This window comes from Haliotis cracherodii, unplaced genomic scaffold (assembly GCF_022045235.1).
Source record: "Haliotis cracherodii isolate W230 unplaced genomic scaffold, xgHalCrac1.p SCAF_2, whole genome shotgun sequence".
NCBI lineage: Eukaryota > Metazoa > Mollusca > Gastropoda > Lepetellida > Haliotidae > Haliotis > Haliotis cracherodii.
The window spans coordinates 22246955-22262226 of record NW_027266275.1 but is presented as its reverse complement, the minus strand read 5'-3'; the positions used below and the strand labels follow the sequence as shown (position 1 = coordinate 22262226).

Below are 15272 nucleotides of genomic sequence, written 5' to 3'. Positions count from 1 at the left end.
ACTAATCAACTTAACTTCCTAGAGCAATTTCAAAGCTGATACCGCAGATCATGACGTAACTAATTATTTCAAAGTGCAGTGTATCATAATAATGCACAACAGCAGAACATCAACATAAATATATTTAATTTCTACATTTAATATAATAACGAAATATGTCATTTTCTTAACAAAATATATTGCTTCTATATTTTCCAAATGAATTCATAACGTGAGTTGAAAATACACTTGCACGTCATAACGAATTAATGACCACTCGAGACATGAAAGGGAAACGGGAAAGTTAATTTAAGCATTTAACCAATAAGCCTTGTTTTGTTTTTTCGATGCGACGTTCATAATCTATGTTCTTTTGGCACGTGTAATTTTAGGAACCGGTAATTTATTAAAAGTAAGAGGGAATAAGGGAAGGGACACTGAAAAAAATATGACAATGTCTAGTGGGGGGTCATAAAAAATAATACACATATTTGGAAGGGTCAAGAAAAAATTGACATTGAAATACAATATATGGTGCTTTTGCATTTTGTCTTTTAGGGAAGGGTCGGGAAGTACAAGGCCATGGAGAGGGCCATCATATGACAACCATTAGGGGAGGGTCATTATTTTTAGTACGTTAGTGCATGAAAAACCTCTGAAACCTCCCTCGTAATAAATGACCGGTCCCTTACTAGGTATGAAACGATCGACTTCATCACCGGTGATATTATAGACTTACTTCTGTATTGCTATGTGTCGTCTTGAGAATTGTTTCGATGGTTCATAGACTTATATTGATTTGACATTTTGGCTTTGTCATTCGTGGTCCATTATTTAAGCTCGTTGCGTGTTTAAGTTTTCTTAATACATGAAAAAAACTTTTGTCTGTCTTTGTTATATCAAAATTAACATTTCATCATTTTTACTCGGAAATAGTGTATCGTCATAATGTTTGTCTAACGAACAAAGTACCGCGACACATACCTTATAACGTTCTGTCGTTTAAGTCCAACCTATTAATAGAACGAGAATTACAATTCTACGATAACCACTTGAAATATCGGGACAAGACATGGTAACACAAGCCTAGAATGGACAGACTAACGCGAGATGACGTATATATATCCACTCATAGTTTACACCTTAGCAGTATATAAGCATAATCTATAACAGCGCCTAAGCGAGTTCTATACGTGAGACGTCATGTGTCTCGTCAAATGGTGCCGCTCTCGGAAAGTCTCGCTACAAATGTTACACCGCAGCTTGTCATCACGCTTCTTCTTCACCGGGTCGAACTCTCGTTTGTGATGAGATCTCATGTGATAGACGAGATCACTAGTCATTCTGAAGGTGGCGTTGCACTTGGCGCACCAGTTCTGTGACAGGTCCATCGCGGCGACGGGAGAATTGATCTGAGTGGGATTCGTCCCACTGTGAATCATTTTTTCCACCATCGGGTTCTGACTTTTCAAATATGCAGGATAACTCATGCTTGCCCTTTCCGCAAACAGTAACTGTTGTTGTTTGACAAAAAGTTCGCTGTTACTGTCACTATTTCTCACATTTGCAAAGCTCTCTGTCAGAGGCCCTGGTGCCTGGGTTCGACACATTTCCGCAAAACGAACAGGTGTCCGTTCGGCATACATGGCTGTTGATGCCGCCAGATTGGCCGATAGGGGGAGCTGTGGCATCAACGGAATACGGGGCATATATAGTCCAAGCAGCTGACTCTGTTGCATAGCATCCCGCGCAGCCGGATGTGATGCAGTTGATGACGCCATGGACATACTTGGCCCTCGAATAGCATTATGCACAGACATTCTATTTGACAGAGACACGGAACTAGATGAGACTGGATGGTGAATTGGTGACAATTGTTCTTGTACTGGTGACATAGATTTTTCCACTTTCCTAAATGCACTTGCTCCGTCAGAGTGATTGTCAAAGTCATTGCGTTTTGTGCTAGGGGGAGATAATCGCTCAACGTCAATATCCCTGTTCATCGAAGACACAGAACTTTTACTTTCAGTACAATTTTTCTTTTCAGGTGGAGAAATGTTTGTTGATGAATGTCGTTTCCGTGAAGTATGAGATTCTGAAATGTCTTTTCTCCTTGGGGAAAGTTCTAGTGGAATCGAGTCAGGACTGTCTCCAGACCGATTCGGAATGCTGTCTCTTAATAAATCTGTTTCACATTTATAATTGTCCGAGACAACTCTCTCTTTGGATCTAAATTCTGAAATTTCTAGGTGCCGTTTTGCGGAAGCATCTTGAATCAAACTGCGCATGTCTGCCGCCCTCATAGTACACCGAAACTTGAGATGTGCCCTCATTGGAAACACGTGCTCAAAAACTTCACCACACTGTGGGCATATGAAGCCTTCGTCTGGAAACAAAAAGGAATTTGATTAAAAATTTGGAAAAAAAGTAAAACTCTACATCAATTTCATAATTCATTACCTTACGTATCTACCACATCATGCATATATATAAAAAATAATTTATTCAGTTTTCAACCAATTTCTACAAACTAAACATCCGGGAAAATGAAAGTATACACTTGAAATTGGATTTGACCAAAACATTACAAACGATATCAAAACGTTACTAGACTGAAAACAGTCGCCGAAACACTACAAACGTACTGTCCAAAACACCCGTATCAAAGGCATGACCATCGAATAACCATTTCTTATTTATTTCAATTTTAGCCACCACCAAACATAGGCGTATACTTTCTTTTGTCCGGCAATCAGGCATGTAGAAATTTGAACAGCAACGTCATGTCTGTAGTCGAGCCTGGACCAGACCATCTAGTGGTCGATAGTGTGAGCAGAGATCTAGCTCGAATATTCAATCAAGCAAATACCCGAACTAACAGTTGGCATTCCCTATCACCTCATGAAAGTACCAACACTAAACATCCACTGTTCCCACTCGACCCCTAGGTTACCCAAAGCGTTTGTTGGACGCGCCGAAGGTCCGGGTTCGATTCCCCACGTGGCTACAATGTATGAAGCCCCTTTTGGTGCCCTAAGCCAAAAATGGAATATTGCTGAAAGCGGCTTCAAACCATACTAATTCTCTTTTAGATTCATCATGCACCGTATCCCAAGAGCATGGTCTTCACTGTGGCATATAGCCCTTCTCACAGGACGATTTACCATGGTCAACAAAGGATTCTAACAGTTAACCCGAGCTCAAGACTTGCCTCCGGAAGATGAAGACTTCAGACATATATAGTGTAAAGGGGAAACTCCGTTACCTTTCGGTATGTGCCGTTTTACATCCGGGATGTTAAGGAGTTGACAGAAGTCCTTGCTGTACCAGACAAGCAGCTCCTCTCCCGCCTTCACGATCCGCAGTGTCCTGTAGTACACCTGGCCCTCCTTCATATAGGCTTCTACGTTTTGTTCCTCCTCGTTTCGGGCTGGGTGAATGTACGGCAGCCAATCAACGGCCTTGATTCCTTCTTTTCGCTCTGAGAGATCCAGCTGAAGAAGAAGCATATCATCTCAGAAGAAGCGACAATGATTTTAATCAACCTTGGGTTGTATACTCCCCAGGGAGCTGAGAATGAAAATCGAGAGCTCACTGATCCATTGACCGGGGTAATAATAGTGTAGCGCTATGAGCATCCACTTGGTGAATGGAATCTGGCGCATTATAAATGCACTTATTATTTATTATTATTAATCAAGAGGTGATACTCTGATAGTGCAAATGTTGATGTGAGATGATAACGTTATTTCAACTTTTCGTAGCCCTACCTCAAAGTAACTCCTTTTGCAAGTGTTTCATACTACCACTGGTGGGGAATTCAAATGCAGTTGATAACATCCGATTATTCTTTATTTAAAATGCGAAATTTCATACATTCACGAGGTTAACTTTTTCAGAAAACAACAATTTATATTAATTTACGACATATAAATAAGCCAGACATTCCATCCTTATTTTACCTTAATGATGACACCGTCCTGTCTCTTGTCATTTGTAAGCATTGCAATAAGATATGCTGGATCCGCCATTGCCAGATGGGAAGGAAACGGCCCGAATATCTGACCATAGTCGATGTCTGATACTGGAACCACGCCCATTTTGGTTTAACTGAAACAGAAATAACAGATATAACACTCAATTATAAAACGCAAAGATTTTGATAAACACTGATCTTAAAATGTCATTCTCTACAAAACACTAAATATATTACAGCGAACCTTCATACAATCGTCATTACAAAACAATTTCTTTGCAAGACTTAAAAACCGACCTCTGACAGACCCAGCTTTTAAGCAAATGAACGATCAGAGCGGAATGTTTAAACTACAAATCGTATGAACCCCTCAGTTCCTAAGGGCGCTCTGTTTAGCCTTGTAGCATGTTTGGGCATAATATCCAAAGCTATTTCAGCCTCTAACAATATGGCTGATCAGTCGCCTAGGCTTTGCTGAAACCGGCTCCTCTCCTCATCCGTGGATATTGAGAGACAAATCTAATGTTCTTGATCAATCTTTCCAAAAGCTTTGCTTGAGCCAAAAAGGGGACGGGGTAAAATTTAATAACCGACTGGGTCCTTAAGTGTTAGGGCTGCGTAATGAGAATATGTTTTGCTCCATCCGACTGGATGCGAGATGACACTAACGAAGCGAGATGTTTGTATCAACCTCGCAAGTGTTTTACTCAATAATCACCCAAATTGGAAATTCATTAGGTCCGTCTTGGAAGATAAATTAGGCTGCTATCTCCGTCTGAACATATTCCAAAGCAGGCTTTTCTGGTGCACGGAAGGAAACCATGCACGAAGGAGCCAAATGGAGAAATAATCCCTTTAAAGCGTTATAGAAAACGTTAATTAAAACAGATATTGTTAATATGATCGTCAGAGTGGCGAGCTTAAGAACCGACGGTGGAGGCACCGTGGCTTAACTGAATTAGGGCCGCATGGTCGAGGAGTGATATTTGGATCAGGTGCGGAATATTTACAAGTAATTTCGTTTAATTCATCAACGATTTAAGAAAACTCTCTCAAGACGCCGAAAGCTGGCCCTTCGTGACGTCAGAGAAGGGACAGATAAGGGATGTCACCTCAAGTTTATTCAAAGACCATATGCCGCGTAAACACTGGGTTGAAGCATGCGCATTATTCTCATCTGTAATCAATAAACAAGCGAGATATTGTCTCAAAAGCCAAATGGTCTCTCCGTTTCAGGTCGAAATATGTCAATTTACTTGCCAAATTGCCGAATATGTATCGCAGACCCCCAAGGAGAGTAATTTATTTTAGCCGAGGGCTTTGTGTCCATTCCCCGGAGTGCATGATACTGTCATTTAGGCTTATTAGAGATGAAATGTTGAAAGAATTATTCCATTTCCGAAACGGAAAGCCTCCCAATTTTCTGTATAACCCTCTGGCTCATCTCCCGGCATCTTGATCGTGTCAAAACGCGTAACGCTGGGGCCATCGACAACACAGACACTAGATAAGCGAAATTAATGTCAGGCAGATGTCGGGAGAATCGCGAAGACGACGGTTAATTGTCGGACAAATAACCCGAGTTAAACCTCGGATCCAGAGTTTCAACGAAGACCATATCTAGAAATTAATTGAGTTTCAGCTAGGCGTGGTGACGCAACGTTCTATCAGAATGCCTTGGATACTATCTCTGTCTATTAAATTGGATGTTTTCAACCTAATTACAATCATCTGGTATATTTTGCTCAGCCAGACCTCTATCAAATAATTCTCAAAAAGTGGCTAAATTTTATTTAGGCCTCTGGTCTCAACAATAATTGCTCTCATTGATTTACGCGTAAAGAGCAATCCATCAACTACAATCATATTAGTTTTTGGACGAATATCTTTAAGTGACGTTTTAACATTATTATTAGGTAATAAACGTGTCTCATGCTTCGGAGTGAGAATGCATGGTTTTATGTTTGTCCTGTAAGAGAACTTGGTCTGATTAAACAATCACCACCTTGCTTGCGTGTAATTCTAAATAAATATCAATTATTTTTAGACAAAAATCAATTAAATAATTGCGTGTTTCAAGACAAAGTGGAAAAGGTTGTCAAGGAAAAAAATATTTTTTACCGGATTACATTAAACATTTATGCAATTCATTGAACTTGAATTTAAAAGAATTAATTTGCAAGTTTATTCTTTTAATTCTTTTCAAAATTCAAAGACAGTGTTCGTAAAGAGTAAATAGAGAAGATGGGTCCATATATTACATTTGTAGAGGGAGAGTCCGATAACGTATTGGTTCATTTAAGCTATTTTGGGTATAAAATCTGAAAATCACGTGGCACAAACAATTTCAAGAAATTAAACTCTAAAAAAGTTCACCAGAAGATTAGGTGAAACCTATCTATTTTCAAATGGAATTTAAATTTGGACGAAAATGAAAAAAAACAACAATTGAGTTCCAACTCAGTAGATTTCTATTGTTGGTTTACAAAAGTAGTAGGAAAGCTGTAAATCAGTTTGAAAGCCTCTGACAGCAGTTAGAGTACATATTGTAGCATCAAAGAGTTCGCCGGTCAAATACAAAGACACAGTGCATTTCTCAATGGGTTGATTAAGATGTAACAGGTCTCCACACCACCTCCCCTTGATTGCTTCTCAGCCTTAAATTAGAGACAATCCTGCCGAGAATAATTTCAGCGAAGGGCCACCTCGATTGTCCCCTTTATTGCCATCTAATCTCATTTTGGTGCGACATGGGACTTTAATGGGGAAACATACCCTGTAAAGACAATATGCTAGTCAGGGCGGAATTCAGCTAGCGATGGGCTAACTGCGACGGGCGAAATAGCGGCCAAACTAATTCTCCGACAAAAATCCTTTAGACCAAATGTGGCTTGCTAATAGATCACTCACGTAAAATTGATTTCGTACGACTACCGAGCACATACAATCAGGGCAAGTTGAAGGAAAGGAGTTTTTCTCATCTCTAGAGATTTAGTGGGAAGAAATTGATTCACAAATAATCGCTAGTTTGCTTGTATCGGGGGCAACCTTCCTCTCTATAAGACTACTTGATTTCCTCGGTCCGTTTCGGGGCATAAGCAGGACCACGGTTCGTGATACTACCAAATACCACTAACGCCCGGCAACAAAGGCAAATAGCTACTTTCGGATGATCTCACCCTACTTCAAATTAATAGTTTCAGCTACGAATTTGCTCATCTACATGTTGCGGAATGCTAGAGACGGACACAGGTGATTGAAAGCCATACGATGTGTGACGACCGTATGGAGGTATATTTCAAGATTTTTACAACGATTGTAATGATATAAAAAAAAGAAGCCACACTTTTGAAAGTTATATAATGAGAAATCTGGAGTAATCTGTATACGAGAAGCCATTTAACAGTTGTCTACATCACTATTCGTTTGCAACAAATTAGGAATTCAATGTGAAAAGTTTACCCATAAATTAATAAACACAGAAGTCGTGCATTAAATAAGTTTCACAATCAATATATGTCCACATCAGTTTCTTGTACGTATTAATAATATTTTAGAATAAGCTCTTTGAAAATGTTTTGGATCATGCCTATTGTTCTTAACATAAGGCAACTGACGACAAGGCTTATGAAACGGATCCCCCATTATAGGAAATTTATCGTAGCGATTTCAAGTTTGATTGTCTGTTTGACATGAGCTTATGAATCAATTCCCGGCGATGAAAAGCATAACCTTTAATTTTCTTGTGTTGACTTTCCTCGAAGTAATGCACTTCATCTCTCCCCTTGACGAAATAATTCACCGTTATTCCCATTCTCTTAAACCAACACTGGTATACGTGAATTTCACACAAAACATACTGTGTGCAAATACGTCTCTCTCTATTAAGATAAACTCGGAACGAACTGGAGTGTTTTCTTCATTTGTGTCTGGGGGAAGCAGACAAAAATCGTGCAAGGGGTCACCCGGGAAAATAACATACAGTACAAATTAATCCATTTCACTCTTAATTTCTGGAGATTACGACTAAACGATGAAGATAGACGAGGAAACAGACATCCGCGGGATTTACACATAATCGGTAAAACATCTTCCTTGGTCGTGTTTAGCAACAATTCCCTTTAAAAATATTGTCCACAATAATCCATCTCCATGCAATTTCGGTTTCTGTCAAATAAAACTAGAACAAGGCTCCGAAAGGCCATAAAAAGTTCATTTTTCTTGGAACGATCCAAATTAAGGGGATGTTAGAACATATTGATGAAGTAATAATTCGATATTGCTGTAAAATGGATTTCAATCTTGAGAAAACAAGTTACTGTTTCTCCCCCGGGCGTGCTGTAACTTTTTATCAGAAAAATGTAATATATTTTGATTGTTCTTGTCTTGACGAGTTAGTTGAAGCAAATAATGGTAATCCGTCGCGTGAGCGTCCGTAATCAAATTACTAAACATTTGTTAGATGAACCTTACGGTTCCTCTCGTTGAGGAGATACATTATCAAGAAACACACGAGAAATATTTTCCAATTCAATTACTGGTTTTATTACTTTGGTGTTAGCCGTAAGCCTAGCCTCACACTGCCGGATAGCACTGATTGTGGTAAAAGAGGCGAATAAACACCATTGTGAAGTAACTGGCTTGCACTTGACGACAAACGAAAACTAGAAAATTTAAAGCTGTTTTAGTACACGAGAAAGAAGACAAAGTGCATGATAGTTTATTCTCAGCTGTATGATCCGACGGTATGATCCTTTCATTATAATGTCTTAAGGTTTTATAGGGCGATGTTTAAACTTGATCCTTCTATAAAACTTCATCCTTCTATAAACTTCATCCTTCTATAAACTTCATCCTTCTATAAAGTTCAGATGACTTTGACTATTAAAGAAATTAATTCATTTGTACATATTCGAAACGACGTTTTGTGCAATGAAACTATCAAGAGAAAGTATTTTCGATTTTTAAACTTTGTTCCAGCTAAATTATTTATCTTAAAATGCTTGCTTATTGTGTAATTTGGGCAATTCATTATATCACAGGAGAAAAGTGTGTTAAGTGTTGCAAACACTGACGATAAAAAGATTTTTACATTCTGTTATTTGGATTTCTTTTAAAGAAAACAGGCGTTTAGAATATCGCCTACCACTGACACCATTGATCGATTTGGCATGACGTTAAGACGTCATTCTTTTCTATCAGCATTCTACATGTCTCCACAATCGCTGTCGCCACCCGTCTCGGATTCCTGTGCTATTTGACACGGAGATCTCATAGCCTCGGGTAACCCTCATCAATGGCTAACAAGGGAACCTCCCTTACGCACACGTTACGGTGTAACGCTAACGCTTGGCGGCACACGAATAGTTAACCCGACCCTCGCGCGTGATACAATAGCTTTTCTTATTATCTCCCTTTGTTGAGCAGATGTCGCCACGCGTTGACGGGATAACGAGCCGGGGTTATCAACCCAAATGGAGACAAAGCCAGCCCATCTTATTGTCAAAACGGTGGTCAAACAATCACAGATCATACCCCCACCGTAACGTGTGACTGTATGGAGGAAAAACGGAGACACGCTTTGCTTGCGCATAATGAGAGTGATTTGTTCAAGATTAATCCAGGGATGAATTCTATAATGAAAGAGTCTGAAATACGATGGGCGATTTCATGAATGTGCAAACGATATTTAGAGAGTTGTTAAGGGGGAAATTACACCTTGGCTGAGATTGTGATCAGAAATGGGTGTGAGAATGATACTAGTTATCTGGCTGACTCATTACACAACACGGTGAACAAGTGACCATATGCCACTAGCCTGGCCAGTCTGCTGACCAATGGGGCATATCGTATCCTAAAGGTTATCTACGTAAGCAGGCGTAAGGTTAAGTACGCGTCCATAGGATACACCTGTTAACATGGCTGTATTGTACTTAGGCTTAACGATGCGGCCTAATAGCGCATCAGAACCATGTAATATACACGTAGTATGCATTGGGGTGTGTTTCTGGAGTTGGGGGATGCAAGGGATCAGACTTAACTACTTCCCAGACTAATCTTGCGGGGAATTGTTTCTTATTCGTAAATTGTCCACGATGGTTTAAAAAAGTATCATTTAGCGCAACGAAAGACCGTTTTACCAGTAAAGAAACGGATTTGAATAATATTACAAATCGTCCATAATAAATTGTCCAAAAGTAACGTTTTACTTACTTTTTAAAAACATACTTACATCCTTGCACATTATTTCTTATACGCCATTGTCTGGGTATTATCTAATGCATTGCGTCTCCACACAACAATCACACATTCTATTACATTATCACTCACCTTATCAGAAGTACTGGAGACAATTCTTCTAGCAGATCTTCGGTTTTATGTACCTTTTTCCACCATCAGGGATTCTGAAGACCAACATTCAGGCCGTAAACAAATAGCATCAAGATGAAGAAGCTAAAAATCCCATTAAGTTATATTAAAAGAGCAATTTCAAACACACACTCATCCTTTTAAATATTGCTTGTTGATGCTTGCCTTAACCTAAATACTATCAATTTTTCATACCCGATTAGCATTTTGCAATATATTTACCGTCCACGATTAAAACCTACAGAGCCTACTAATTGTGATGTATCTTATCAATTGAGGGACACAACATGCGTGTCTGGTGATGTCCGAGATTCCTTGACAAAGTGCTCCAATCTGTAATTTGCATCGCCAAATCTTCACCCACGAATTCCCGTGGTTTCTTCCGTTTGACATAAATTCTGATTAATGTGAAACGCACAATGTGGTGCATACCTGAAAAGCCCCAAAGCATCTGAATTTCGCCTTGAAGTTGTCGAGGTTGTACCACTAACCAACGATAAGTTACAAGACCCAGAGAGAAATTGACAGAGCGTGATTGCTGCTTGCTATCGGAACGTAACATATTGGCTGCCTATCGTTAATCATACTATAAGAGATTGGAGCAAGTTCTAATGTGACAGCCTCACCAACAGAACAAAAATTGAGATATGTTTGATTTGATTGATCAGGGATATGCGGGGGAACGAAGCTGGAGTCGTGTCAACATTAGTTTTTTTCAGATTGTTGAACACAGAAAGATCTTCACGAAACTAAAGTAATGCCCTTCCCAAATAGTTGGCCTGTCAGAGTAAGAGAGTAGGGGGTAAATACTTCTATTTTAAAAGATCAACAATTAGATACATATGGTACATACATGTTAGATGGTTAAAATATATTATTTATTATTACACAGTTTATCTCAATGATGATGATATTGACAGAAATTATTTCTTTCATATTTAATGTTTCATTGCATACATAAAAGAAATGTAAAAATGCACAATTACCATTTCTTAGATTACAATTAAGTCTATATGTGTATGTACAGATATATACACTCACATTTATAGCTTTGTTATATATACTGTGAATTGAACAATACCCAATGACAAAGCTTAAGATTAAACAGCATAATATATATTAACATGTGTAGCCATATGTAAATAATGTGGTAAATGTCACACCTATATAGTATATTTATAGTATACAAAGAAACGCCCCTCTCTGACACGGTAGACAGAGTGTCGCGGTCAAGTTCAGACATCAATATATACTGGGATGTTATCGATAACCACTAACAGTGTATGTATATCAACACAATCTGTTGAAACCGTGTCCATTTCTAAATATATGATCCGTTGAAGAAAGATAACAAGAAGATAACAGGATTATCTATATCAAAGTATACATGTGAATGTTATCTGATGCATATCACACAGATAGTACAACTTGTATGTATTGTGTTATCCGTTTTGTGTTTCATATACACATAAGTTGATCTTCTGATGTAACACTTCAGTAAATCATAAAGCGGTTTCCTCATAATAAGATTACACACAATGTCATGACACGACGATAGTTTGATGATAAGTACAATTGATTCGAACCTTATTCCACAAGGAATTAAAACCATGCCATCGTGGTTAAGATTTTATTTGCTTGTGGAATATACTATACTTGTGGAATATACTCCAAACTAACTTCGTGTCATTAATGGGTGTTAACTGGCTCAGAAAGGAATATAATGTCAAAACAACTTATCACTTAATAAAATATCAATGAATCATTTATACTAATGATGATGTTTACAGTACACGTCACTGACACAAGGTCCATTGTAAACGGATTAAATATCGTGTAAATTAGGATTATCTACCACACCGTTAATCTGTAATCTCAATGATCTTTGTAGTACAGTACGAAAATAACAATCACAAAAAGTAACCTTCTGTGTGTGTACATTTCATTCTAAACTGTTTTAAGTTAATCATTCAAGTTCTAGTATAAAGAAGTATAAATCCAGTTCCTACTTACAATATAAATATACAATGTCTCGGGTATAAAACGTATATTACATCACACGGCATTATATTCAATGTTATCAAATTGACAAATAAGTATACCTTGCATATTTCAATAAAACTCTTGATTCAACGATTATAATCCAATCTAAACCAATAGTTAAAGCTTAAGTAAGTATATAATCATACATTAATTTAAATATTATTAATAATAAAGCTAATTTCAAACAATGACATGACAAAAACATACATCTGTGAAAATTAATGTTCCAAATAGATGCTAATAAGATTAAAGTACACAATGTCAACAAGATCATTAATCAAAGTTGACAAAAGCTTATTAAACCTTCCGAAATAAGTTTATTACAGTAACCGCAAATACCTTGACAGTTAATGCAATGTAGGCATCCGCTGACGTAAATCTCGGATGAAGCTGGCGATGATACGTCAAGTGCTTGTGACGCTACCGTAAAGACGAAGAAAGTTTATATGAGATACTAATAGTGGGAAAGCGTGGTTCGCTACTCACCCAAACACAGCGTCATCAGTAGCACGCGACACGAGCTGCCGACATCATGAAGCCAAGTGTGTTTTGAGAGAAATATCCAAGCGAGGTGGAAGTGATATCACGCCTGCGTCCTTTTAAGGGAACTGCTTAATCATGCACTGGGAATATCACCCCGGAAGCGAGCTAATCGTCCCACAAACGTGCATATAATAATTCCCCGCTCACTGATTGGCTGGAACTCTGACAGCGACGTTCCGGCGATTGGGCTTTCGTTCGAAAGGTATTGATGGAATCGTTTACGATGAAGAGCCTTACTGTCACTCAGGGGAAGTTGTTAATTAATTTCTCTTTGGTTTAGTCACTCACCTGAGATAAATGTTATATATATCTCCTCCCACCGTCTCCTGGGGAAGCGGCAATCAGCTGTTTACTGGGCGAGAGGCTATCTCAATGGTGGACGATCACTTGTTAGAAGCAACATGGATAAGAACGTCACAGACACCTATGAGTATAGGTCTTCACGTTCATATGAACACTGTCTTAAGAACGCCCCCTGCTTATACTAAGGCTGAACAATAAAGTCACAATTACACTAATGAAACCTGTTAATGCCTTTAAGATAAAACTGATATTAAACTCGGTGGGGTACAAGCGTCTGTTTCCTGCCAAGAATACAATTCCTTCAATATTTCTCACGGCTAACTTCTTAAAGAAAATCTCAGTTTCTTTCGGACTCGCTACGGGGTATCCGGTAACGACTTGTTTTCTAAAAACGCCTTCACAAAAACAAAAGCGAGCTGTATTCAAAGGTATTCATCCGATCAAAAGCCGTGACCAATTGAGGTGTTTCTTCATTGATGACTCCCTCGAGGCATTTCATCACAGGAAGTTTATTAAGGCTACGGTTACCTAGATTCTGACAGATGGACCCCTTAGGAAACAAGCAGATCGTTCAGGTAAGACCTAGCCATCCAGGACACTTCGTGCGTCCACATCGAGACTATCTAATGTTGATTAAGTATTCTAAAAGTTTGAGCAAGCGTTGAACATATGCCTGTAATAGTGTGGCGCGTGGAGCTATTGAGCCACTGTCTCCGGTATTCCAGACGAGCCCACGGCTAAGGATTGGGGAGGATCCCCCCTCATTGTCCTACCCGAGCTGTCAAGCAAATCTATTTTCTTCTCTCCTTCACGCCATCTGTCCAGAGGAAACAATAGCTACATCCACTAGTAGGCCACAGCCTTTGGGTCAATTTCTCTTCTCTGGTACCTTGGGTAGTCATTGACGGAATCGGGCGCCGGTCGGGGCCTTTTGTTATCGCCTAGGTGGTGGTTATTAAAGCACCGTGTGTGTGCTTCTTATATTTCCACTCGAAATTTGTTTATTTAATTTCAAACTGAGTCCTTTTCATGGCTTTGGAAAACCGCAAATTGTGAAAGGTATGAGTTTGTGGCTGTCAATCCACTATTGGTTATCAAGGTATTAGGGCTAGTTTGGAGATCCCTAAACAACTTCACGCCCTTTCAACGAACGTGCGTATGTTATTGTACTGAGCGAAGGACAATGTATAGCTTTCAATGGCCTTTTAGAAATAGCCCCATCTCAAACATGAGAGTTATATTGGCCTCGGCATTAACAAAGCGTAAACTTTCCGGTGCAATATCAATGAAAGAGAGAGTAAACAGATATAAATTACACTTGGAATTTGCTGCACTTTGAACACAAGCAGACAGATGTCAGCATTCGCTGTCAGTCATACAGAGTCGTGTTATTGTATTGTAATTTCAAGTAAACTATTGCCCGTGTTCCTTTGTAGTTTGGAAAATCCTTTGAACTGCTTTAACGAATAGTGATTTAGACGAGACACGTGTATTAGCCACTAAAACGGTATGCACATATGATCAAAACGGCCCATTGGGTATGAAGGTTTGGTAACTGTTGATTTAATCGGACTTTTTGTAGGCTTAAAAAAATCGCGTTTCTGTTCTGATTTGTTTTGACGCAATATTTGAAAAGTGTCCGAAGAGATATTTTGTTGGTTCCAGGTTCAGGTGTGAGTTTACTTCCAAAGTTGTATCTAAATAGTAGAATCATAAACTTTGGTTTTTTTTATATTATTATTATTATTATTATTATTATTATTATTATTATTGTATAGCTTTGATAAACCAACCTATTTGTATATATTTGATGGGTAAAAGAGATGAACATTTGCACGAGAACTATTGAAGAATGGCAACAACTTTCTTTTCACAACTTTCCATGAACGAACTTAAGAAAAGAGTATTGTTTCCGCGAGGTAAACACTACTTGAATTAAACATACGCCCACAAAAAGCATGAAGTGCACACATCAGCTTCTACATAAAAACGCTCAACCAGGAAATACCCCGAACAACAAACTTAGAAACAGTAACCATATTGCCAAAGCTACCCCGAT

The 15272-nt window shown here is 38.6% G+C and overlaps 1 protein-coding gene across 1 annotated transcript; it reads right to left on the bottom strand.

Annotated features, from left to right (window-relative positions):
* Positions 1-625: 625 nt before the first annotated feature.
* LOC139468869 (zinc finger protein 488-like) lies at positions 626-12929 on the bottom strand. Its single transcript, XM_071251006.1, has 5 exons — positions 12854-12929; positions 10286-10359; positions 3942-4089; positions 3245-3473; positions 626-2365 (listed from the first exon to the last, which is right to left on the bottom strand). The coding sequence occupies exons 3-5, from the start codon at positions 4077-4079 to the stop codon at positions 1167-1169; spliced, it is 1566 nt and encodes a 521-aa protein (XP_071107107.1). The 5' UTR covers positions 4080-4089; positions 10286-10359; positions 12854-12929; the 3' UTR covers positions 626-1166.
* Positions 12930-15272: the final 2343 nt, after the last annotated feature.

Coding starts and splice junctions, on each gene's coding strand:
- LOC139468869 (XM_071251006.1), bottom strand. CDS start 4,079: ATGGGCGTGGTTCCAGTATCAGACATCGACTATGGTCAGATATTCGGG. Junction 3,474..3,941: donor AGGACGGTGTCATCATTAAG/GTAAAATAAGGA, acceptor CTTCTTCTTCAG/CTGGATCTCTCAGAGCGAAA. Junction 2,366..3,244: donor AAAACGGCACATACCGAAAG/GTAACGGAGTTT, acceptor TTTTGTTTCCAG/ACGAAGGCTTCATATGCCCA.